At 40.7% G+C, this 24,942-nt stretch overlaps 1 protein-coding gene across 7 annotated transcripts in view; it reads left to right on the top strand.

Annotated features, from left to right (window-relative positions):
• STARD13 (StAR related lipid transfer domain containing 13) overlaps positions 1–24,942 on the top strand; it is a 238,380-nt gene that overhangs the window by 175,595 nt on the left and 37,843 nt on the right. For all 7 annotated transcript variants that reach the window (XM_040448170.1, XM_040448172.1, XM_040448171.1 and 4 more), the window contains exon 3: positions 1,979–2,060. In XM_040448170.1, coding sequence (XP_040304104.1) covers positions 1,979–2,060 — 82 coding nt within the window. The remainder of the gene's footprint in view (positions 1–1,978; positions 2,061–24,942) is intronic.

Genomic DNA, 24,942 nt, shown 5'->3' with positions numbered 1-24,942 from the left:
ATATATATATATATATATATATATACAGACACACACACACACACACATGAAACCCTTATTCTACTTCTGTAACTTAAATTCAGTAGATGAAGGAGAGCATATCTCAAAATGTGCTTTGAAGTCTAGAGTCTCTGACTCAAGTTTTTATAAAGGAGGGTTTGATAATTTTGCTCTAAAGAACGCTACTCCCACCCCCTCCAATTTACTGATGATGAGAGAGAGGCCCAGAGGTTAAATGACTTTTTCAACATTAAAAGGCAGAGGAATCAGAATTAAAATCGTAGTCTCTTAAGTCTTAATGCAGTGTGTTTTCTCCTATAATGTGAACTCTCTTTGTAAACTCAAAATACCTTGCAATTTATTTATTTTTGTTATTTTTTTAATGTTTATTCATTTTTGAAAGACAGAGAGACACAGAGCACAAGCAGGGGTGGGGCAGAGAGAGAGGGGGACACAGAATCCAAAGCAGGCTCCAGGCTCCGAGCTGTCAGCACAGAGCCCGATGTGGGGCTCGAACCCACGAACCATGAGATCATGACCTGAGCTGAAGTCGGATGTTTAACCTACTGAGCCACCCAGGTGCCCCAAAATACCTTGCAATTTAAATATGAAGTGTCTACAAATGGCTAAGAAGTAAATTAAATTTCTTCTCTTTAGATAGAATCAGTTAGTTGAATATCTTGCTGATACTCTAAAGTGACTCACGATTTTGCTACAAAAGAAAACATTTGAGGCCATTGAGCTTTGGTTATTTTTGGAAATTTCCTTTCTAGAGAAAAAGAATATGCCATAAGTAAAAGGTGCCTGTCAAGTTGTATTTAAGCCATGTGCATTGAATAAATATAATAAGAAAGAGCAAATACTTACATGGAACATACTGTGTGCCAGGTCCTGCTCAGAGCACTTTACCTATAACCACTTATTTAATATTCTCAGCACTATAGGTTAAGTATTATAATTATCATCATCCCCTTTTTACATATGGGGAAACACAAGCCCAGAAGAGGTTAGGTAAGTTGTACTCAGTTCTACATCTAGAGATTAGCAGTGCCGGGACTCAAAGCCAAGGCAACTGGGCTGTGGTGTCTGTGTTTCTCATTACTACACACACTCCCTCTCGAGCAGAACAAGACAGTCTTCATTCCAGCACCATCTGGAATTCACTCACGTTACTTTTATCACCAGAAGAGATTGTTTCTATTTCCAACTCACATTAAGATTTAGATACCTTTAGATTTATTATGACTGGCAAGGTGGAGGCAGTGCAAAGTATAAAATGAGAAAGAGAAAGAATGGCAAGATAGTGGTAATGATTTGACATTGTCTGTTAGGTCTGACCATGGCCTCTATTAGAATGATCCCCAGATTTTCATCTCTGTGAATAAGGTACCTACCAATAACACTGCATCTTGAGCGTGGCCCTTGACCTCCAAAGTTGACATGAATAGTCAGTCTGTGGGAGAAAAATCATGATGCTGGAATTTATCTCTTTGGATAGAATCAGTTGTTTGAGTATTTCGCTGATACTCTGAAGTGGCTCAAGATTTTGCTACAAAAGAACACATTTGTGGCCACTGAGTTTCGGGTATTTTTGGAAATTTGTTTTCTAAAGAAAAAAAAATCTTCCAAATTAAGTGTTTCATGAACTGATCAAGATAAAAGTCAGTGATGTTAAGTGTGAGAGTATAAAAACTCTTCATATAGATAGGATAATGTCTGTGATTATGATGAACCACAAAAATGCAGGCACTTAATATTCACTCCTATCCAAGGACCTCTTTTATATCCTTCAAAGCACTTATTTGATAAAACTAAAACTGCCTACTACCTTAAACATTACCAACACACCCAGTGATGGGAAAGCAACTGCCAGGACCAGTCACGTGTACAGAAACATGGTGGTCGAAAGATATTGGTGCCCATTCAGATAAAAACAAGACTCATAATCTCCCTTGTTTCTCTCTTTCTCTTTTTTCAGATTCCCAATTTCCCATCAACATTGTGGCTGTCAAGAATGATCATGAGTTTCTTGAAAAGGACCTTGTAGAACCTCTTTACAGGTAAATTAGGTGAAATATTTTTGTTAGTTTCAATTGTGCAGTCTCCAATAGGTGTCACTGTAGTGAGGGGCAAGTTCAATGACTCCATCATAAGTATTTATTGAGTGCCTACTATATGCCAGGCATGGGTCCAGGTTCTACCACAGTGAGCATGATTGGTTCCTGGTTTCATGAAGCTTCAATCCTAGTCACAGGCTTCAGAAAATACCTTGAGAAAAAGAAAAAGAGAGTCAGTGAGAGAAAAAGAGAATAACAGGGAGATGTTAACTCAGAGACTGTTCAGTGCCATGAAAAAACTAAGATGACTCCATAGACTGTGGTGATTGGGGTCAGGGATGGATTGGTTAACAGGGGAGGCCACAGCATGAGTGGACAGAGTAGGTCCCGAAAAACTCCATGAGTATGTCAAACTTGGCTGTATTTTTTGCAAAGTCAAGTGATTATATGAGCAAACTAGAAGATATAAGCTCAAGTGATTATATCAGCAACCTGAAATATTTAGTCTTTGCTATATGATAGATGCTAGATAAAAATAAAGATGTAAATGAGGAATTCCCTCTCCTCAAAGGATTTATAATCTGGTTGGAGAAGTCTAGTTGAAGAAATAAAGCATGAATACATGAACAGATAAGTAACAATTGTAATTTGAGTGATAGGAAATGATGCCAATGTAACCAGTATCCACGAACAATTAAATGCTGCATGAGAGACAGTATGTGTCTGTAGGAATTTGAAATTTCTTAACGAAGGCCCTGGAGAGAGGTCAGGGATGGAGATAAATAGTAGTTACAGGAGGTGAGTCATTTTTCCATGGCCACACAGCTAGTTAGGAGTTGAATTGACCTTAAAACGCAGTACTTACAGTTTTCAATCCAGTGTTCATTCTAGCACATTATGCATAGACATAGAAGGATGGTAGTTTAATCAGAAAACAATGATGAGCAAAACTTTTTTCAAGATAAGAGAGACCGGGGCGACTGGGTGGCTCAGTCGGTTAAGCATCCGACTTTGGTCTGTGAGTTGGAGGCCCGCATCGGGCTCTGAGCCTGGAGCCTGCTTCAGATTCTGTGTCTCCCTGTCTCTCTGCCCCCACCCCCTGCCCCACTCATTCTCTGTCTCCCTTGCTGTCAAAAATAGCTAAAGATAAAAACAAAGATAAGAGAGACCAAGGTATGTTAGGACAGTGCGTAAATAACCTTAGACTTTCTGAGTCTTCAGACATACATATTTTTGTATCTGCTCTGTGGTTCCTATATGAAGAAAAAATAGATTTGCATTAAGAATTGATCTCTGAATGTTTAAGGAAAATAGTACTGTGGGTTTGCTTAAGTGTGTAAAAGAGCAAAGAACTCTTGAAATCACAAATTAGAGGAACAGGCTATTTGGACTAGAAAACAAATAATGGCACAAAATGAATGGCACAAAATGCCCTTTGTGAGCGTTTATGAGAGGAATGGATGGTTTGATTGCAACTTTTTAAAGGTCATGAATTGGAAAAGAAGTGTTTTCTCTTCAGGATGTCTGAGGTACACCCCAAGCAAGAGCGTTTCCCTTCTCAGGAGATTTCACTCAAACCAGAACTATTCCAATAGCACTTCCTTCTGAGTTTTCCCTCTCAGTGTTAACCAAGGGGACTTTTACTAGCTGGCATTAAAAAAAAAAAATAAGTAATTTTTGTATCTTAATTATGTTATATTGCATTATCATTTTTCCCCATATGCTTTCTTTAAGTCAAAGTGTCATATATACGTACAAACTAAAATTCACTGTTTTGAGTGAACAGTTTTTGAGAATTGACGAATGCCTGTAGACATGTAACTGCCACCACAACCAAGATAAAGAACAGCTCCATCACCCCCCAAGATTCCCTGGTTCCCCTTTATCATCAGCCTCTAACCCTACCCCCAAACCCCTGGCAACCACTGATCTTGTTTTTGTACCTGTTGTTTTGCCTTTTCCAGAATACCATATAAATGAAATCAAACAATATGTAGCCTTTTGAGCCTGGCTTCTTTTACTTGGTTTACTACATTTAAGATTCATCCATGTTGTTGGTGTGTCAGTCAGTACCATTACTGGGTAGTATTACATCGTATGACATTCTACATTGTCCATTCACCAGCTGAAGGATGTTTGAGTTGTCATCAGTTTTGGTGGTCATAAAGCAACTATAAACATTCATATTCAGGGTTTTGTGTGAACATAAGTGTTCATTTCTTTTAAGTAAAATCCTAGGAATGGGATTGCAGGGTCCATTTGATAACTGTATCTTAACTTCTTAAGAAATCACCAGGCTTTTCAAAAGTGATCATATCACTTTGTATTTTCACCAACAATGTATCAGAATTCCAGTAGCTCCACATCTTTGCCACCACTTGGTGCTGTCACTTTTTGTTTTGTTTGTTATTGAGGTATAGTTGACACACAACGTTGCATTAGTTTCAGATGTACTGCATGGTGATTCAACAAGCCCATACATTACACCATGCTCATCACAAGTGTAGCTACTAACTGTCACCATATAACACTATTACAATACCATTGATTATATTCCCTATGCTATGCCTTTCATCCCCATGGCATGTATTGTTTGTTTTGTTTGTAGCCATTCTAGTAGGTGTCTACAGTTATTAACTCATTAGAATTTTAATTTGCATTTCCTTAATGAGTAATGATGTTGAGTGTCTTTTCATGTGTTTACCATACCTATATCTTCCTTGGTAAAGTGTCTGTTCAAGTCTTTTGCCCATTTTAAATTTGGTTGTTTGTTTTTTTATTTTTGACTTCTAAGAATTCCTTATATGCTCTAGATATAAATCCTTCGTCAGATATGGGTTTTGTAATATTTTCTACCAGTCTGTAGCTTGTCTTTTTGATCTTTTAACAGTGTCTTTCACAGAATTTTTAAATTTTGCTTAAATCCAGCTTATCATTTTTTTCCATATTTTAGTCATATCTAAGAAATCTTTCCCTAACGTAAGGTCGCAACTATTTTCTCCTTTGTTTTCTTCTGGAGATTCTAGTGTTATGTTTTTATCGAATTCAATGGTCCATTTAAAGTTAATTTTTTATTAGGTACAAAGTATGGATCAAGATTTTTTTTTGCACATCAATGTCCCATTGGTTCGACACCATATTAGAAAATTATACTTTCCACATTAAATCGCCTTTGCGCCTGTAATGTTAATCAATTGGCCATGTATGTGTAAATATATTTCTAGACTGTTCTGTTCCATTTATCTGTATGTCTAATCCTTCATCAAGGATTAGACACAGGATTACTTAGCTTTATGTATATCTTGGAATCCAATAATATACGTCCTCCAACTTGGTTCTTCTTTGCCAGGATTGTTTTGGTTATTCTAGTTCCTCTGCCTTTTCATATAAATTTTAAAAACATCTTGTTGGTATCTATTTTAAAAACCCTCTGGAATATTGATTTGGATTATGTTGACTCTATAGATCAGTTTGGGGAGAATTGACATCTTAACAGTACTGAATCTTCTGATTTATAAATACAATGTATTTATTTATTTAGGTCTCCTTTGATTTTTTTTCAACCCTGACTTGTGATTTTCAACATATGGCTACTACACATCCTCAAAAGTACTTAAGAATTTCATGTTTTGTGGGGCACCTGGGTGGTTCAGTTGGTTAAGCCCCTGACTTCAGCTCAGGTCATGATCTCACGGTCCGTGAGTTCGACCCCATGTCGGACTCTGTGCTGACAGCTCAGAGTCTGGAGCCTGCTTCCGATTCTGTGTCTCCCTCTCTCTCTGACCTTCCCCCGTTCATGCTGTCTCTCTCTGTCTCAAAAATAAACATTTAAAAAATTTAAAAAAAAAGAATTTCATGTTTTGTGGTGCTATTGCAAATAGCACAGCTTTTTTTTATAATTTCAATTTCCAATTGCTCAATTAACATCATGTAAATTTTTGATATATATTGTCCTTGCATTCTATAGTCCTTCTAAACTCACTCATTACTTCCTAGTAGCTTCATCATAGATATCTAAAATTTTATTTTGAAATATAAATAAAGGATTACATTGTAAACCAAGAATAAAAATTATAGTACATATTTTCAAGACAGGATTGCAGGGGCAAAGACTATCTCTGATTGTTCAGCTGTGTTTACTGCTGACATGGCTAAGTGGGCCAATCTTTGCATCTCATACAGTTGGGTGGTAAATCCTTATCTATTCACTGCTGCTTGTGATCTGAGATGCCTTGACTAAGTTTTGGATTTTTCCATCAAAGTCGACTCTTAAAAAAAAATGCCTCTCATGGGGCACCTGTGTGGCTCAGTTGGTTAAGCATCTGACTCTTGGTTTCTGTGCAGGTTATGATCTCACAGTTTGTGAGTTCAGACCCCACGTCGGGCTCTGTCCGCACTGACAGCACAGAGCCTGCTTGGCATTCTCTGTCTCCCTCTCTCTCTGCCCCCTCCTCTGCTTGCTTTCTGTGTCTCTCTCTCAAAATAAATAAATAACGTTTAAAAATTAATTAATTAATTAATTAATAAAATTTTTAAAAATGCCTTTCAGACACATTATAGAGATGACCTAGTACAATGAATGTGAAATCATTTAGAGATAGACAGTTCTGAATAGTGCTATTAGTGTCAGCCAGAAAAATCAGGAAGCCTTCTCTTGTAGAGCCCGTGAGCCCTCTCCGCTGCAGCCCACGGCAGGACCTGCGCAGACATACCCCAAAAGGTGTTGCTGCATAAATACGTGCGAGTGCAGCAATGCCAGACAGCACGGTGTTCTTCACAGGGGCCCAGCTTGTGTAAAACTGGCGAGAGTGGCAGGAGGTTGTTATAATTGGAATCAGTCTTATGATAACTATGTCTCCAAAAATATTATGAAGTAAGAAAAGCGTTTGGCTGCAAGTGTGTGAGCTGAGGTTCTTGGGGCGTAGGAGTGGTGGGTGGAATGGAGGCCAAAGGAATAGTCCCAGCAAGGTGGATCAAAGGAAGCAGGCACAGTAAGGAGGCAGACGGCGGTGGCTTGGCTAAAGGGGACCCGTGTGGAGTTTGTTCCCTTCATTACAAGTTGCACCAGGGCACCGATTGCCAAGGTAGCAAATAGCCGAACGCAGGCAGAAGGAAGAACTCCAGCCTGAGGGGAGCGACAGCACTTATAAAACTTTGAGATCGATGAGTGGTTAATTAGACACTCGCCCACTCACATGGAATGTAATGATTGATGCCTGGAGAGCAGTAAGGGGTCGGGATTTTATTCGTTTTCTCACTGGTGCACTATAGACACAGCGTGAGAGTTGGTCTCCTATTTTATTTTTAAGCTTTGCGTTTGTCATGCATATTTGAAGCTCGGAGCTAATGCAGGATCACAAAGGAAACCGCAGCCAGAGGTTTCTGCCAGGTTTCTGCCAGGTAAACAAATGAAGACAGGAGGGCTGAAAGTCTCCTGCAAATGTTACCCACGACAAGAATTTTTACTCACCGTTGGTTTTCTGGACGTGTCTCACCTGTGTAGACAGACAGTTAATCCTGGGTCCTAATGACACTTAGTGAGTTGTTGAACAGTATTCACTTTTTGATCGGTTGGGAAAATGTATCGTACTGAGGGTATTGATGGCAAGGAGGACCCGTGCGTGGCCCAGAACACATAGATGTGGAGCTCCCAGGTTTCGGTCTCGAACGCTATACAGGTTTGCTGTGTCTGCTGGCAGTGTGAACTTCCAGGATGGCAACCATGCCTTACCATTGCTTCTGCGTCCCACAGTCCCAGCACATAGTAGGCGCTCTGTAAATATTTGTTACTGCAAATTAGAGTAGTGCAGCTTCTCATTTTAGCAACCACAGTTATAATTTTGTTTTGATGTTCTTTGATTGAATTCCTAATTGAAAAATATTTTCCCCTGCGAGCAACGAAAAGATATTTGCAAATCTAAGTACCTTAGATGAACTCGATGAAACTGTTAACCATATCAGAATGTAGGAATAGCCAAGGTGTCAATAATAGCTTGAAAAGTTTGTCACCTTTAAAGCAAATTGCAGCAAATTGAAGTCCCTAAATGAGATTTTTTAAGGATAATATGTTCTATTAGCATTTTGGTTTACGATATTCGCTCAGACTGATAACATAGGGCCTTGATGCTCAAGTGATCTCTGAGCTTCTAATTTAGTATTAGGCCAGTACACCATCCGCGTATCTTATGTTAATAAATACTAGCTAATTGTATCATGTATAAAACAGGGCATTACCTTGTTTGGTACCATTTCGTGGAGATATGGAATTGATTCAGATGATAGAGTGCATCTATCACTGCCCTTTGTATTTAAAAGGATAATTAATGACCCTGGTTTTTGTGTGCAGCAGGCAGCTGGTGAGGGAGAGTGCTGACAAAAATGAGGTTTATGATTTACCTCTACACACAAATGCACATCTTTGAATATGTTACATAACATAATAATATTAAATAATGGTAGTCTTTATGAATATTGAGATATATTTTAAATATTTTCCCTTTTAGAATATTTATCACAGAAAATGTACAGTATTATGTATTATGTTATGTCATATAATAATATGTGACAATGAGTTGGACTGACACCTTGGACAAATCATTGAGGGAAGGATACAGGATAATCATGGTCACTTCCCACTTTAAAATTCTGAGCTATAAGAAAAATACAAATCCCAGTGAGTGGTGATTTTATTTTTTTCAAAAACGCTTACAAAGTGTTCACTATGTACCAGGCACTACTCTAAGCACTTTACAAATATGTAGTTATTTAATTCCATAACAGCTCTATAAAGTAGGCTCTCAGCAACATGATTCCCATTTTATAGGCAAGGAAACTGAGGCACAGAGGTATAAAATAATTGGCCCACTCAGCTAGTGAATGGCAGTGCTAGGATTCAAAGCCAGGCAGGCTGCTTCTGGAGTTTTTAAGGAGAGCTGAGGTCTTCCTGTGAAATACAACTTGGAATACTTTCCATATCTTCCTTTGAAGGTAATTTTTCCAAACATGCCTGTGTTGCTTATGATATCCTGAGTTTGACTCATAAATCCCAAGGATAGAAATTATGGTGGCATCTCTACTTTATTCTTCATGGAACTACATTTAAAAAATAATAAATTAATTAATTTATTAATTAATTTTTAAAAATTAAAAAAGTAATAATAAGAGTTGAAAGCACACTGTCCTTCCGTGAAGAGATGAGATGTGATTTCCTGTCAGGAGAGTAGCCAGCCCCTTCTCATTTGTTCCTTCGGCTCTGTTCCATCGCTGTGTCTTCAGGGCCTCTCTGGGCTACAGAGACCAGTAGGACAGAATCCTCGCCCTCAGGTCTTGGGCGAATGCAGTGGTCTCAGCCTGGAAGGGGAGGAGCATCTTGTCCCCCTCTCAACATCCAGGGACATATTTTTGCCCCCCACAACTGGGTGATGCTATTGGCATCTAGTGGGTGGAGGTCGGGGATGCTGCCGAAACTCCTAGAGTGCACAGGGCAGCCCCCATAAGCAGGAATCGTCTGGCTCCAGAGGCCAGTTGTGCCAAGGTTGAGAAGCGAGTAAATGGCGATTTACTTGGACAAATGGTATGGTCGCTGTGAGTACGGATGCAGGGAAAGGGGTTTCAGAGAGGGCTTCCTGGAAAAATGACCCTAAAAGACCAGTCAGGATTACCCAGACAAGAACACATGACATTTTGTTGTGCCTATTTTGAACTTTTAGCTTTTTTTTAAGGTAAATTAGTGTGCAGGAAAGATATCTTTATCCCCACCCCCTTCCCGCACACAGCCATCATGGTATAGGGCAGGCCTGGGGTACAGACACGCCAGAGTCAGAGATAGGGGACTTCAGATATAGATGTAGATGGAATATAGATATATAAAAAACATTGATCCTTGTATTTTTAAATGGCCTCTTATGTAAATTTTTCCATCCGGCTACTCAAAATGATTTTTAGGTATATGAACTTCCAAGAAGAACACACAAGAAACCATAAAACAGGACGGCAGATTGAGGGGAGAGTTGCTATTTTTTAATTACATATATTAGATATTTTGTATTGCATTATTAAAAACATTAACAATGTTTTTATTTTTTTTTTTACTTTAAAAAAAATTTTTTTTAATGTTTATTTATTTTTGAGACAAAGAGAGACAGAGCATGAACGGGGGAGGGTCAGAGAGAGAGAGGGAGACACAGAATCCGAAACAGGCTCCAGGCTCTGAGCTGTCAGCACAGAGCCCGACGCGGGGCTCAAACTCACGGACTGCGAGATCATGACCTGAGCCGAAGTCGGACGCTTAACCGACCGAGCCACCCAGGCGCCCCAGTGTTGATTTAGTTTTAAAAAATATTTTATTTATGTATTTATTTTGAGAGAGAGAGAGATAACACAAGTAGGGGAGGGTGGAGAGAGGGGGACAGAGAGAATCCCAAGCAGACCCCGCACTGTCAGCACAGAGCCCATGGTGGGACTCGAACTCACAAACTGTGAGATCATGATGCGAGCCGAAACCAGGAATCGGACGCCTAACTGACCGAGCCACCCAGACGCCCCTAACAATGTTTTTAAAAGTGGCTGGCTTTGCCAGATAAATAACAGATGATGGTGGCTAACATTTAGTGAGTGTCTACTGCTGCTTGGTAACATACATTGGTCTCATTTAATCCGTACAAGAACCTATGAGTTACAGGTGCTGTAGCTCGGAAGTCAGGGTGACCAGGCTCCTCCCGGTTGGAGCAGCCGGGGGTGGTGGCACCTTTCCCTGAGGCAGGGAGCAGCCATGGGGTCTGGCCAGGGTCTGAGCCCGGGAAGGTGTGGTGAGCTGAGGTACCTGAGGGGCTGGGACCAGAGGAGTTGCCGTCAGGTGCGCGGGTCTGCAGCCAGCCAGGGACCACAGCTGGAGACAGAGATGCAAAGTCATCTATGTACGCGGGCATGAAGGTCCTGAGACTGAGTGATGTCCCCCAAGGACAGTGAGGAGAGCTGAAGAGGACCGTGACTGAAAGATGGGGCCCATGTGGTGGAGGACAGGCTGGGGAAGGAGCTGAGAGCCAATGCTAGGGCCCAGAGTGAGGCCCGCCAGTTACCCCTGGCCTGGTTTTGCCTTGCTTTCCTTTGAACCTCTCAGAGACACCTCCGGTTGTGACCCCTGCTTCAACTTGGACCAGCTCTCGCTAGAGAAATTATCTGGATTAGCAGTTGTTGTGAACAGTTAAAGGCCAAGCACACCCCATCTGATTTTTCCAACGCAGGCATGTGTGAATTTAAAACTTGAATCAAATCCTGCAAACTGAAGTAGTCCAAGAAAACCTGCGTCTTTTGTTTTTGAAGTTCTTTTTCTTGGGCTGTTGAACCTTACTGATTTGCCAGTGGACCTTACACTCTTCCTTGAGTCCTTGATCATTAGAGGACGTGATTTAAAATTGCTTTCTGGGGATGGAGTGCACAACCTGGTGACTGTATTGTATACAATAGCTGTATTGTATACAATAACCATACTGTATTGTATATTTGAAAGCTGCTCAGAGACTAAATCTTAAAAGTTCTCATTATGAGAAAACAAAGTCACCATGTGTGGCTGTGGATGTTGACTAGACTTATTGTGGTGATCCTTTTGCAACATATACACACATCAAATCATCAGGTTGCACACCGAAAACGAACACAGTGTTATGGGTCGATTATATCTCAATAAAAAAAATTCCTTTCCAAATCACACAGTTCCACACGCACATCCTCTCTCCCCCGACGACAGCATACACATACTTCATTTTTCTTCTTGTAGCTAGATCTGTCCGTGCCTAACTGGTTTCCTCCCACACTGCAGCTACTATCCAGGAACAGCTGTGTGTGGGTCGATGGGCCGGAGGAGACAGCGTGACCGCTTGGTGGGAGAGCAGCAGGGGTGTAAAGCTCCGCAGAGCAGAGGGGCACGGCCCTCACTGCCTCAGCGGTGGCCCAGTGACAGCCGCTTGTGGATTTCTGACCGTATGCTTTTTCCCTGACACGCCATAAAGCCCTCCTGCTGGATGGCCTGTGATTTCTGAAAGGCCCCACCCTTGCAGAGCTACATGCCGCAGTTGTCTGTCTGGCACAGCTACCCATCCTGCTCTGCAGAGCCGGTTTTGTGAACTCCTGAGCTGCAGGGCTGTGGGGAGACCTTTCCCAGGCCCTGTGCTCCTTGCCCGGAGAGGAGGAGCCCCTGCTCTCCCTCACCTTTGATTCCTGGGGTCAGGACGAGTCTCGGGGACTTTGTTTCGGACCGTCTTTGAGGGCCCCGCCCGGAACACTCCTAAGCAGACGGGGCCAGATACCTTCAGCCCCTGACACTTGAGTGCAGGGTGAGAAGTTCAGGCCGCGCGGGCTTTAACCAGAATCACATGTTAGAGACGAATTCATACCTTTGCTTGTCACTCCTTTCATGGCTTTGGCAGGAATATTAGAAATATCACAGGAAACTGGCCATTAAATCAGCATGGGAGACCTCTAAAGTCTGGTAGTTTTAACTGTAAGATATGAATCTAAAATGTGAGGAGGGGAAGGGGTTTTTTTGGTTTTGTGGTTTTTTTGGCTTTTGCTTTCCTGTACATCCATAGGCAGAGGGCCCTCCTGTGTCTCCCAGGCAGGCCTGTGTTGCAGTGTGAGTGGAAGAACCCTCTCAGACACGGGCCAGACCGCCCTCCCATCACCCTCAGATGCTCGCGGCCCATTCCCTGCTCACAAATCGCCAGCCCTCCCAGCAAGCCCTCCGTGTTCTGCGTGGCCCCCGCGTCCTGCCCTCCTGGACGTCGTCTCTGGGGTTCTCCTCCTGTGTGCTCAGAGCAGTCTATGCACCACGAGATTTGACACGGGCCACCACCCCGCCCCACTCTGGCTCTGGCTAGCCGGGCCTCAACGGAAGGACCTTCTGCCAGGCTTCTAAGTGCTCCACAGGAGGGACTGTATCTTAGGAGTGTAGCGTGGGTACTTCGTGGCCTTGTGTGGAGCAGGAAGTGAATATTTGTTACATTGAACTGGAACCTGGAAGAAAATAACCTGTCAGCTTGGGAATTATTTTGTTGCTTCTACGTGTGAAGAGAATATTATGTCATGATGAATTATTCCTTTTCTCCAGAAAATACCACACATCTCTCCTTCTTAGCTAGACTTCTTAAAAGAGCACTGTGTTCATGGTCTGTCTTCACTTTCTCTGAGTCCACTTACCCCTCAGCCTTCTTCCCTCAGGCTTCTCTGAAACTGCCCTTGGTAACTGCTAAATCCAAAAGGCACATTTTAAGGGGCGCCTGGGTGGCTCAGTCGGTTGAGCATCTGACTTCGGCTCAGGTCATGATCTCTCGGTCCGTGAGTTCGGGCCCCGCGTTGGGCTCTGTGCTGACAGCTCAGAGCCTGGAGCCTGCTTTGGATTCTGTGTCTCCCTCTCTCTCTTCCCCTCTCCCACTCGGGCTCTGTCTCTGTCTCTCTGTCTCTCTCTCTCAAAAATAAGTAATAAAACATTAAAAAAAAAACTTTAAAAAAGGCACATTTTAAGCTGTACATCACCTCCCCAGCCTAAGTATTCAGTACAATGAACCATATACTGGGGTACCTGGGTGGCTCACTCAGTTAAGCATCCAACTCTTGATTTCAGCTCAGGTCATGATCTCACAGTTTGTGGGTTTGAGCCCCACATCGGGTTCAGCACTGACAGTGCAGAGCCTGTTTGGGATTCTCTCTCTCCCTCTCTCTCTGCCCCTCTGCTGCTAGCATGCATGTTATCTCTCTCTCTCTCTCAAAATAAATAAATAAAAACATCTTTAAAAACTAAAGAAAAAAAGAACCATCCACTCACTCCTTTCTGTGATGGTCATTCCATGGCTTCTAGGACACGGCCTTCAGCGAGTTCTGTTGACCTCTTACGTCTCTGACCACACCTTCTCCACATCTGACTCCTTCTCACTGGCCTGTGCCTTACACGCTGGAGTTTCCAGGGTTCTAGATTCCCTGAGGATGGTTGGCTCAATTATTATGTATCTTGTCTGTAAGTCACTGTGATGCCCAGCTTTCCCAAGGGGGTCTGGACATCACAAAGGCCCCTAACAGTTAACACATCCAAACATGAACTTCTGATTTTCTCCTGCCCAGCTCCCCGCTGACTTCCCCAAGTCACTGTTTTCTGTGTTCTGTGGCACGGTGACAAAGCCTGGAATCTGGGAGTCGTCCTCTACTTCTCCTCCTCGGCTCCTTCCCTATCAAAGACTAAATCTTCATCGGCTCCAACTCCCTTTTGCCATCTTTCACCCAAACTATCGTAAACACGCCCTAACGTTCTTCAGCTCATACTCCACCCTGCCACCGCTTACGTTTGTAATGTGCGATCTAACGACGTTCCTCTCCTGTCTAATATCCTTCAGTTGCTCCCCATCACTCACAGATTACTCTTGACATACTCATTTTGGCCCATCGTGATCTAGCCCCTGCCTTTCTCTGCAGACATCCCCACTCACATACTTACGAGTCCTAGACTGAAGCGTGCTATTTAATGCCCGTTTGCTTTGCCTGTAACTCTTTTAGCCTAAGCAGCAAATTTCTCCTAGTCCTTCCTGGGCTTGCTCAAATATTATCTCCTCTGGGAGGTTTTGTCCTTATGCACTCAGGAAGTGAGCTGCTTCTTGTTTGTGAAATTTATATCGCACGCGGGAGACTGTGAGATCCTCAAGGGCAGGGACCACATCTTATTCGCCTCTGCATTCCTGCCACCTACCCTTGCTCCTGGTACGTAGTGCACTATTGGACAAAGAGTCTTGACTTCTTGTCTTCTTTCCCATTAGAACCCCAGGTTTCACTCTTAAAATGAGATTTCTACCTCCCCTTTACTCATGTACTGGCCTTCTCAAGGATTCTGAAGACAGCAATGGCAATTCACAGATTCTGCAGTGATATCAGATACTCAGATTCTTCTGAAAGGATCAAACTGCTTTGCTTCTGTTAAAACAGAAATCTAGTTTGCTCAGAGAGCAAAGTGGACAAGCTTCATCGTGTGTCATGGGTTTTCTCTTTGCATGGAATAAAGGAGAGGGGAAGGAAACTACCATTTGTTCAAAAGCCTCTGCTAGGTACAGGACTAGGCTCTCATTTCCTGGATAGGCAGGAGCAGAGACGTCACTGTCAAGAAGTCCTCGTCCTAGCTCTCCCGCTAACTAATGTGTGGCTCCCTGGAGCGAGTGGTCGTCTCAGATCCTTATTCTCCTCATTTAAAAATAAAAGGGTCAGACCAAATTGTCCCCAGAGGTTGCCAAGCTCTAAGGTTTCGTTAGAAAAAAAATCACTGAGTAGATTTGCCTGAGCCAGCACCTGTGCTAGGCATTAGGGATGCCAATAAGATGCAGTCCTTAGCCTGTCGCATTCAGTGTGGAAGAATAATTCTGTTATTCTGACTCTGCACAGGCTGTTGCGACTACTTAAAATCAATCACCGATTGGACCTATATAAACAAAGTATGTTCGGTTAAGAAAGAAAAACCTGCTGGGGCGCCTGGGTGGCTCAGTCAGTGAAGCTTCCAACTTCAGCGCAGGTCATGGTCTCACGGCTCGTGAGTTCAAGCCCCGCGTCAGGCTCTGTGCTGACAGCTAGGAGCCTGGAGCCTGCTTTGGATCCTGTGTCTCCCTCTCTCTCTGCCCCTCCCCTGTTCATGCTCTGTCTCTCTCTGTCTCAAAAATAAATAAAAACATTTAAATAAATAAAGAAAGAAAGAAAGAAAGAAAATAAAACTTTAAAAAAAAGAAAGAAAGAAAGAAAAACCTACTGAAATGATCGTGTGTAAAATTTCCTGCAAGGCCTAATTCAGATTAAATGAATAAATTATGGTTCGTGCCTCAAAAGAGGCTCTAACCCAGAGAAGACCCACTGTGCATGCAGCCGATAAAATAAATTTTATAATCAAGATTGTTACTCCTGCAGGAATAGTTTTTCAAGAAACCGCTGCTAGACCAACTCAGATTATCTGAAGAGTTTTATGTTACTTACCATGAAGTTAGAGGTAGACAAATACCGATGCTAAATACATGTCCTGAACAAAGATAGGCTTCATTCATAGCAGAATTTCACAGGGGTTTTGATAAAGTGCTCTGGATACTTCTGTTATGTGACATGTTCTTTTACCTGAGGCGGCCAGTCCCTAAAGAGGCATTCACATCTCTCGAGGTTATGTGTTTCATCCGTTTTGTATTCTTGCAGAGTCTAGCCAGTTTCTTTTACCTTGTGCAAAATAAATCACAGGCTGATGCTACACCGTCTGCCTAGTTTCAGACCACCATAAAGAGTGTTTTCTCTCCTTGTGTCTTTTTTTTTCATCTTAACAAATCAGTTGTGTTTTTTTTTCCCCAGCGTTGTTGAGGCATATTTGACAAATAAAATTATAGAATATATAAAGTGCACAACATCCTGATTTGATACACATACACATTTTCAAAGGAAGAGTTGAATGGTTGTGGGTATGATATTTGAAATTGTACCCAGGATTTCTAAGAGGTCTTCAACGATGATACTTTTGTAGACAGGATTGAGAACCAATGAGCAAGTGGATGGAGAGCAAAGGAAACGGATATCACTTTACGTTGGTAATTTCAAAGGCAGATAAATAAAATTATCATTAAATGAATCTAACAAAAACTATGTCTTTAAAAAATAGACTTTTTAAAAGAGCCATTTTAGAGTCACAGAAAAAATGGAAGACAGAGTACAGAGAGTTCCTGTATACCCCTGTACCTGCACATACTCAGCCTCTTTCATGATCACCATCCCACACAGAGTGTGGGACCTACACATCATCATCACCCCAAGTCCATAATTTGCATTAGGGTTCACTCTTGGTCTTACACATTCTGTGGGTTTTGACAAATGTATAATGATTTGTATCCACCATTAGAGTACCACACGAAATAGTTTCACAGCCTGAAAATCCCTTATGCTCTGACTGTTCAGCCCTCCCTCCTAACTCCTAGCAACCACTCATCTTTTTCATGTACCCATAGTTTTGTCTTTTCCAGATTGTCATATAGTTGGAATCACACAGTACGTAGACTTCACAGGTTGGCTTCTTTCACTTAGTAGTATGCATTTAAGGCCCCTCCATGTCTTTTCATGGATTGGTGGCTCAGTTTCTTTTAACACTGAATAATATTCCCTTGTCTGGATATATCACAGTTGATTTATCCATTCACCTACTGAAGGACTTCTTAGTTGCTTCCAGGTTTTTGCAGTTATGAATAAGTCTACTATAAACATTCCTGTGCAGGTTTTTATATGTACATAAGTTTTCAACTCATTTGGGTAAAATACCAGAGTGTGATTGCTCAGTCCTATGGTATGGGTATGTTTGGCAGTAAGAAACTGTCAGACTGTCTTCCAAAGTGCTGTACCATTTTGCATCCCCAACCGCAGTGAGTGAGCATTCCTGTTGCTTCACATTCTTGTCAGCATTTTGTGTGGTCAATGTTTTATAATTTTGTCACTCTAATAAGTGTATGGTGTTATCTCATGGTTATTTTAATTTGCAATTCTCTAATGATGCATGATGTTAAGCATCATTAGAGATGTTAAGCAATCTTTTTATGTGCTAATTTGCCATCTGTGTGTCTTGTTTGGAGAAGTGTCTGTTCAGACTGTTTGCCTATTTTTTAATTGGGTTGATTGTTTTCTTATTAAAGTTTTAAGAGTTCTTTGTATATTTTAGATAATAGTCCTTTATCAGATATGTTTTTTGCAAATGTTTTCTCCAAGTCTATAACTTGTCTTCTCATACACTCAACAATGTCTTTCTCAGAAATTTTTAATTGTAATGAAGTCCAGTTTATCAGTTATTTATTTTATAGATCATGTCTTTGGTGTTGCATCTAAAAAGTTATCACCAAACCTCAAGTCATTTAGATTTCCAGGGGTGCCTGGGTGGCGCAGTCGGTTGAGCGTCCGACTTCAGCCAGGTCACGATCTCACGGTCCGTGAGTTCGAGCCCTGCGTCGGGCTCTGGGCTGATGGCTCAGAGCCTGGAGCCTGTTTCCGATTCTGTGTCTCCCTCTCTTTCTGCCCCTCCCCCGTTCATGCTCTGTCTCTCTCTGTCCCAAAAATAAATAAACATTGAAAAAAAAATTTTTAGATTTCCTTCTATGTTATCTTCCAGAGATCTTATAGTTTTGTGTTTACATTTAGGTCTGTGATTCATTTTGAGTTAATTTTTGTGATGGGTAGAAGGTCTGTGTCTAGATGGATTTGTGTTGTGTGTGTGTTTTGTGTGTGTGTGTGTGTGTGTGTTCAGTTGTTGCAAAAAAATTGTTGAAAGGCTATCAGTAGAAGGTCTGTGTCTAGATGGATTTGTGTTTGTGTGTGTGTGTGTATTCAGTTGTTGCAACAAAATTTGTTGAAAGGCTATCAGTTCTCTATTATATTACTTTTGTTCCTTTGTCACAGATCAGTTGACCATACTTGTGTTGGTCTATTTCCAGGCTCTCTATGCTGTTCCATGGATCCATTTTTCTATTCTTTTACCAACATCATACTGTATTGATTACTTTAGCCTTAGAGTAAGTCTTGAAGTTGGGTAGTATCAGCCCTCCAACTTTGTTCTTCTGCTTCAATATTGTGTTGGCTGTTCTGGGTCTTTTGCCTCTCCATCTAAACTTTAGAATCTGTGTGTTGTCTTGTTATTTTTTGTTTAATACCAGAAATTTTGAACACTATAATGTGGCAACTCTCAAAATCAGATCTCCTCTCCCCAAGGTTTGTTGCTGTGGCTATAGTTTAGTGACTTCCCTTGTTGTGGCTATAGTTCAGTGACTTTCCTCAGCTAATTCTCTGAAGTCTGAATACTTTGCTATATATTACCACTGAAGTCTCCATTTGGTTAGCTTAGCGGTCAGCAAATGATTGAACAGGACTGTCCTTAAATGCCTTGAACCAGTATGTCTCCCAGCCTTTATCAAGGGCTCTTTGTGCATATTGGGCTATGGTTTCAATGTTCCAGGAGGAAGTTGATAATTCTGCCTTAGCCTTTATTTCCTGCTTGTGCAGATCAACAATGCCAAGCAGAGGTGAGAAATTAGGACTTTGTTATGCCTTTTCTGGGTATGCACACAGTTCTTCATATGTGCTTGGCCTTCTAGATTCCTAAGAATATGTTAGAACTTTTCTAAGTCCCCTATGGACGTCTCATTCTTGCAGCTATCCTTTTCATTCATTTTGGTTCACATCTTGTTTAGCCCAAATGTTATCAGCGGTTCAGGCAGCTATGATGTTAAATAATTGCTGCTGATTGTTTTTGACAAACACCCTGGGGGGGAAACTGTTCTCAGTGATGAGCTCAGAGTCAGGTTAAATGAAGATAAGCCCTGTGAATGGGGGCCATTCAGGCAGTTTCCAGGCAGCTCAGATAATGACAGTTCTTTAATAATGAAGCTTTTGGGGAGCCAAGCCCATTCTGCCCTCTCCAGTGGCTGCTAGGCTGCCAGTTTTCATAGGTACTCTGATTGTGATGCTGTTGTTTTTCAAAGCTTTTGCAGAGCTGAGGAAAGAAACATGAGAATAGGGCAAGGTCAGATGCCTCAAATCTCCCTGTTCCCACGTAGATTCAACCACTTTTCTTAAATAGACAGTACTTGGATGGTTGCAAGCCTTTATTACTTTCCAGAGTTCTTAAAAAGTTGATTTTGACAGTTATTGCCAATATTCTTCTTACTTTTATAGAGGAACAGAGCATTGAAGACTTTTATTCCACCATTCCCACCGATGTCACTCACTTGCAGTGTTTTTTATTCAGCTTTATTAAAAAGTGTAATTTACATTCAAAAAAATTCACCAACTTAAAACCTACGATTTGTTGAATTTTGTCAAATGTATACAGTTATGTGACATTCACCACAATCATGATGTAGAACATTTCCATTATCTCAAAAAGTTCTCCGTTGCTGACATTTGGCAACCACTGAACTGTTTTCTGTCACTGCAGTTCTACCTTTTCTAAAATTTTGTATAAATGCAATTATATAGTGTGTGCTCTTTGTGTCTGGCTTCTTTTACTTAACATAATGCCTCTGAGACTCATCCATTTTGTTGCATGTATCAGTTGTTAGTGCCTTTGTATTTTTGAATATTTCTTTATATGTGTATACCACAGTTTTTATTTCCATTTGTCAGCTAAGGGACCTTTGTGTTATTTCCACTTTGGGGCTATTTTCTGAATAAATTTGCTGTGAACATTCAAGTACAGGTCTTTGTATGGGTGTATGATTTATTTTATCTTGGATATAACTAACTAAGAGTAGAATTGCTGGGTCATATTCTAAGAATATGTTTAATTTAGTAAGATATTACCAAATTGTTTTCCAAGGAGGCTGTATCCTTTTGGAAGTTCCAGTGGTTCTATGTCTTTCCTAAAACTTAGCGTTGACAGTGTCTTTAATTTAGGCATTCCAGTGTGTCTTATTATTTTAATTTGCATTTCTCCCATGACTACTAAGCATCTTTTCATGTGCTTATTTGCCATTTGAATATCTTCTTTTAGAACTGTATGTTCAGGGGCATCTGGGTAGCTCAGTTGGTTAAGCATCTGACTTTGGCTCAGGTCATGATCTCACAGTTTGTGAGTTTGAGCCCCTCATCGGGCTTCACATCAGGCTCTGTGCTGACAGCTTGGAACCAGGAGCCTGCTTCAGATTCTGTGTCTCCTTCTCTCTGTCCCTCCCTGCTTGTGCACTCTCTCTCTCTCTCTCTCTCTCTCTCAAAAATAAACATTTAAAAAACGAACTGTATGTTCAAATATTTTGCACATTTAAAAATTCAAGATTGTTTGACCTATCATGGAATTTATTGTGGAGTTCTTATGTATTCTGGGCACAAGTCCTTTACAAGATACAGGTTTTACAAATATTTTTTTTTCCAAGAAGAGGAGCAACTCTTAAAGTGCAGGCAAATATCTGGGTTCAGGGGAGATAAAAGGACCCAAATCTATGTAGTCAAATCTAGTTTGTTTGAGTCTCCAGCTTTAGAAAATAACAAATTGACCTCTTGTTTGTGTCAAAAAGTAGAAAGCATATTCAAGCACGTGACATATAAAGGATGAGCCCTTTGATGGCTTTTGTGTATGTAGGAGATCAAAAACTTTTGCACAGAATAAAAATGTTTGTTTGTGATTCCAACCTATAATGGAAGAACAGTTTGTTAGAAAAGTAAATTTTATAAATGACAAGCAATCCTTACCTAAACAAACCTGTTACAGAGCTGCCAGATGAGCAACATCGACTTATTTAAGCTCTTCTGTACCTCATTATATATCCAAATGAGAATGTATGTATAAAATTTACCTCACATACCACTCTTAGGTCTTAGGCAGCAATGGACACATGTGGAACTGACCAAAAAGATAGGCTGTCAGTTATAAGAGCAAAGGCCAAGCCCATGCGAAAGATAGCTTCAGACTAAATGATCAGTTTCTAATCCAGGGTTGCTTATTATATTTGACACTAATGAATGTGTAGTCAGTGGGTAAACTGGAGATGGCTGAAAATAAGGGGAGTCATCAGATATTTTTAAATAAATGAGTGACATGAGAAAAAGTTGAGAAATAGAACCGGTTTTAATGTAAAGCATTTGAATTGGTAGTAAAACCAATTAAGAGGCTATTGCCTGACTTAGGTAAAAGATGAGAAGGCACCAAAATAGGGCCAAAGAAGAGGCAAGATTTCAAAAATACCACAGAGATGTAATTGACGGGACTTGGTAATCAAATGAATACAGACCTTAAAGAAGAAAAGTGTCAAGATGACTCCATTTGGCTGGCCTACTTGGTGATGCTCTTAATCAAGATAAGACAGTAAGTATCAGAAACAAGTTTGGAAGAGAATACGATGAGCTCAGTTTTGAAAGTTGAGTTTGAAGGGTCAGCAGAACCCCACAAATGGGTGAGATTAATGAGTAGATAGAAACGTAACTCTGGGGCTCAAGGGAGGTATCTGGGTTAGAGAAAGAAGATTGGACATCATCAGAGTCTATTTTAAGATGGGATAATATATTTCAGTATATTCACGCAGAAAAAAAAAGAGCAATGACTATAGTCTGAATCCTAAAAAATATTAATAGTTAAGGGGCAGGTACTACTTGGGGACAGGAAGGAGATAGTGTTTAGAGAGATGAGGGAACTCATAATCTTAAATGCCAAAGAGAAAAGTTTCAAGGAATGGAGAGTGGGGATTATTGCCCATTACTACAAACAGGTCTTTGCTAAAAAGAAGATACGGAATTTGGTGATCAAAAAGCATTGGTGAAAACTGGAACTAGCCTAAAGATCCACCAGCAAAAGAGTAGATAAACCAATTGTATGTCTTTATACCATGCAAAACTACTCTGCCATTAAAAGGAATGATTACTGCTATACTCCATAAAATGGATCAATCTCAAAAATATTGTGTTGAGTGAAAAAAAAAAGCCAGACACACAAAACTACATACCATATGATTCCATTTATATGATTACCAAGGATTGGCAAAATCAGTCTATGAGTGATAGAAATCAGAAAGAAGATGACCCTGAGGGAGGTAGGAGGGGATGTGGTGGTGAGGAGAGAATTGATGGTAAAGGAGCGCAAGAGAACGTTCCTATGTGCAAAAATGTTCTTTACCTTGTTTGAGGGTAGTTAAAATTGCCAAAACTCATTGAGCTGAAAATTTAAAGCCAGAGCAGTCAGAATACAAAAGGAGTCATCAAAGATAGGAGATTGAACACCTGAATTTTCTTGCTATCTAAATTCCCACTGATTTAGAGAGGCATTCCTTTACAAAAGCAGATGTCCATACAAAGAGAGACACCACAACTATAAAATTTTCAAAGCAGAAAAACAGAAATGATGTAGTAGAGAACTTGGCAAGCCCAAGAAATAAAAGCTAAGTGGTCAGTGAAGTAAGTCATAAATTCAGTCTGTACTACAATAATCCTAAAAAGCTCAAAAATGGGGATTGACATTTAAGGGAGGCTAAAAAGAAGACGGTTGTTTGAAATTCTGTTTTAAAGTAGATAGAGCCCTGGATTTACTCCCCCAGTTTATATCTAGGTGACTTTTCTTCCCCACCATCAGCCCAAAACTAGAAGTTGATTGCCTGGAGAGGCTACAACAGAAGTTCCCTAGGCTGGGGGAACACTAGACATAGTTGAAGGTGAGGCACTCAAGTGAAAATGGGAACTTCAGTGACAGTGATATTTATGTTCTAAATATTGAGGTTCTCAGGCCTCTTTTGTAGCTCAGCCTCAGCATATTAGAAAACACACTCAAGAAAAATCTGAGAATCTGAGTGCGGAGAAATCTGATCGGCCCAAGATAGTAAAATAAAATAAACTAAAAACAAGGGCAGCAAACCCCCAACTAGAACAGGTAAGAAGGCTCTGAGAGAGACGTCACCAAGGAAATTAGATTACTAGAGTAACACACTTAAGGAGCTAGATAGCTGAGGAAGTATTTGAGTTTGAATTTAGGGATAAATACATTGAAAACTAAGGAAACAAATAAACAAGATGCTTATTAACTCCTAGGATAATGAAAAGTTGAGAATGGAAGACAAAATAATCAGAGTGTGATACACATGTGAACAGCATTTACGTGGTCAATAATAAATATAATAAACACTGAATACTGATTTATCCAAAAACTGAAATTATGACATAACTATAATTATAGAAGATACAGTGTACGAATGTGGGGTAGGCGAGGGATGGGGACAGGTGGTAAAAAAAATAAATCATCATGCAGAGAATAAAGTCTATAAATAATGATTTGTACTGAAAAATCAAGAAGTAACAGCATAAACATGTTGTTAGAGGTAAATGCCAACAAAAGGAACAGGCGAAAGAGTTGCCCCCAAAGAGGCATAAATGAAAAAGGACAGGAGGGGCAATGTGTGACTCTTCAAACCATATGCATTCAATAACTATGATTTTTAAAGTGTAATCAGATAAAGTAAACTAGTAAAGGTATTTGCAAGAGCATTTCAGGAAATTACATTGTAATGGATTGAAGAGTGAATGAATATTGAGACTGTTCTCGGGCAATTGAGTAGTGTAAGGAAGGGAATATTGGGGTAGGTTAGTACAGTTGCTTGATGGAAAGATTAGGATTGAGGGGAAAATTGTTTGTGTGGTTATGGTGATTTAGGTAGCTAACTAATTGGTTAGTCAATTTGTTCAAGACAGGGATAAGCTTAAAGAGAAGAAAGCGGTCGAGAGAATTTGCTGAGGTGAGGGAATAAATGAGGTATCAAGGTCCCAGAAGAAGTGGTGGATGTTGAAATAAAAAACAAGATGAAAGGGTTAGCTTTGAAAAAGAAGAGGAACATCGTTTTTTTTATGACAAAGGAAAGGATTATTAAAAGAATTTATGTCTGATAGCTTATGTTCAGCTATATTTTCTCATTGGCAGCAGTGGCTAAGTTCTCTGTTGTGGGACTGGGATATTTTTCATGATCTGAGATTGGAAGCCAACCAGACAAAAAAATGAAAGGAATGCTGAGTAGCAATTTTCAGAGCCCAGCTGAGGATGAAAATCAAAATGTATTTATTCGTCAGCCCGGTCTGCCATAACAAAATACCACAGACTGAGTGTCTTAAACAACAGACATTTATTTTCGCACAGTTCTGGAGGCTGGAAAGTCCAAGATCAAGGTGCCAGCAGGGCTTGGTCCCTGGTAAGCACACTCTTTCTGACTAGCAGACAGCCACCTTCTCACTGTGTTCTCACATGGCAGATTGAGAGAGCGCGAGCTCTCTGGTGTCTCCCCTTGTAAGGAACCAATTCTGTTGGATCAGAGCTCTTTCCTGTGACCTCATTTAACCTCAATTACTTCTTACTCCACATACAATAACATTGGGCGTTAGGGTTTCAGCA

The sequence above is a fragment of the Herpailurus yagouaroundi genome, unplaced genomic scaffold, assembly GCF_014898765.1.
Source record: "Herpailurus yagouaroundi ecotype Mexico unplaced genomic scaffold, PumYag 197, whole genome shotgun sequence".
NCBI classification, from domain to species: Eukaryota; Metazoa; Chordata; class Mammalia; order Carnivora; family Felidae; genus Herpailurus; species Herpailurus yagouaroundi.
Note: the sequence above shows the minus strand (reverse complement) of the source record. Positions and strands in the feature narration are given on the sequence as shown.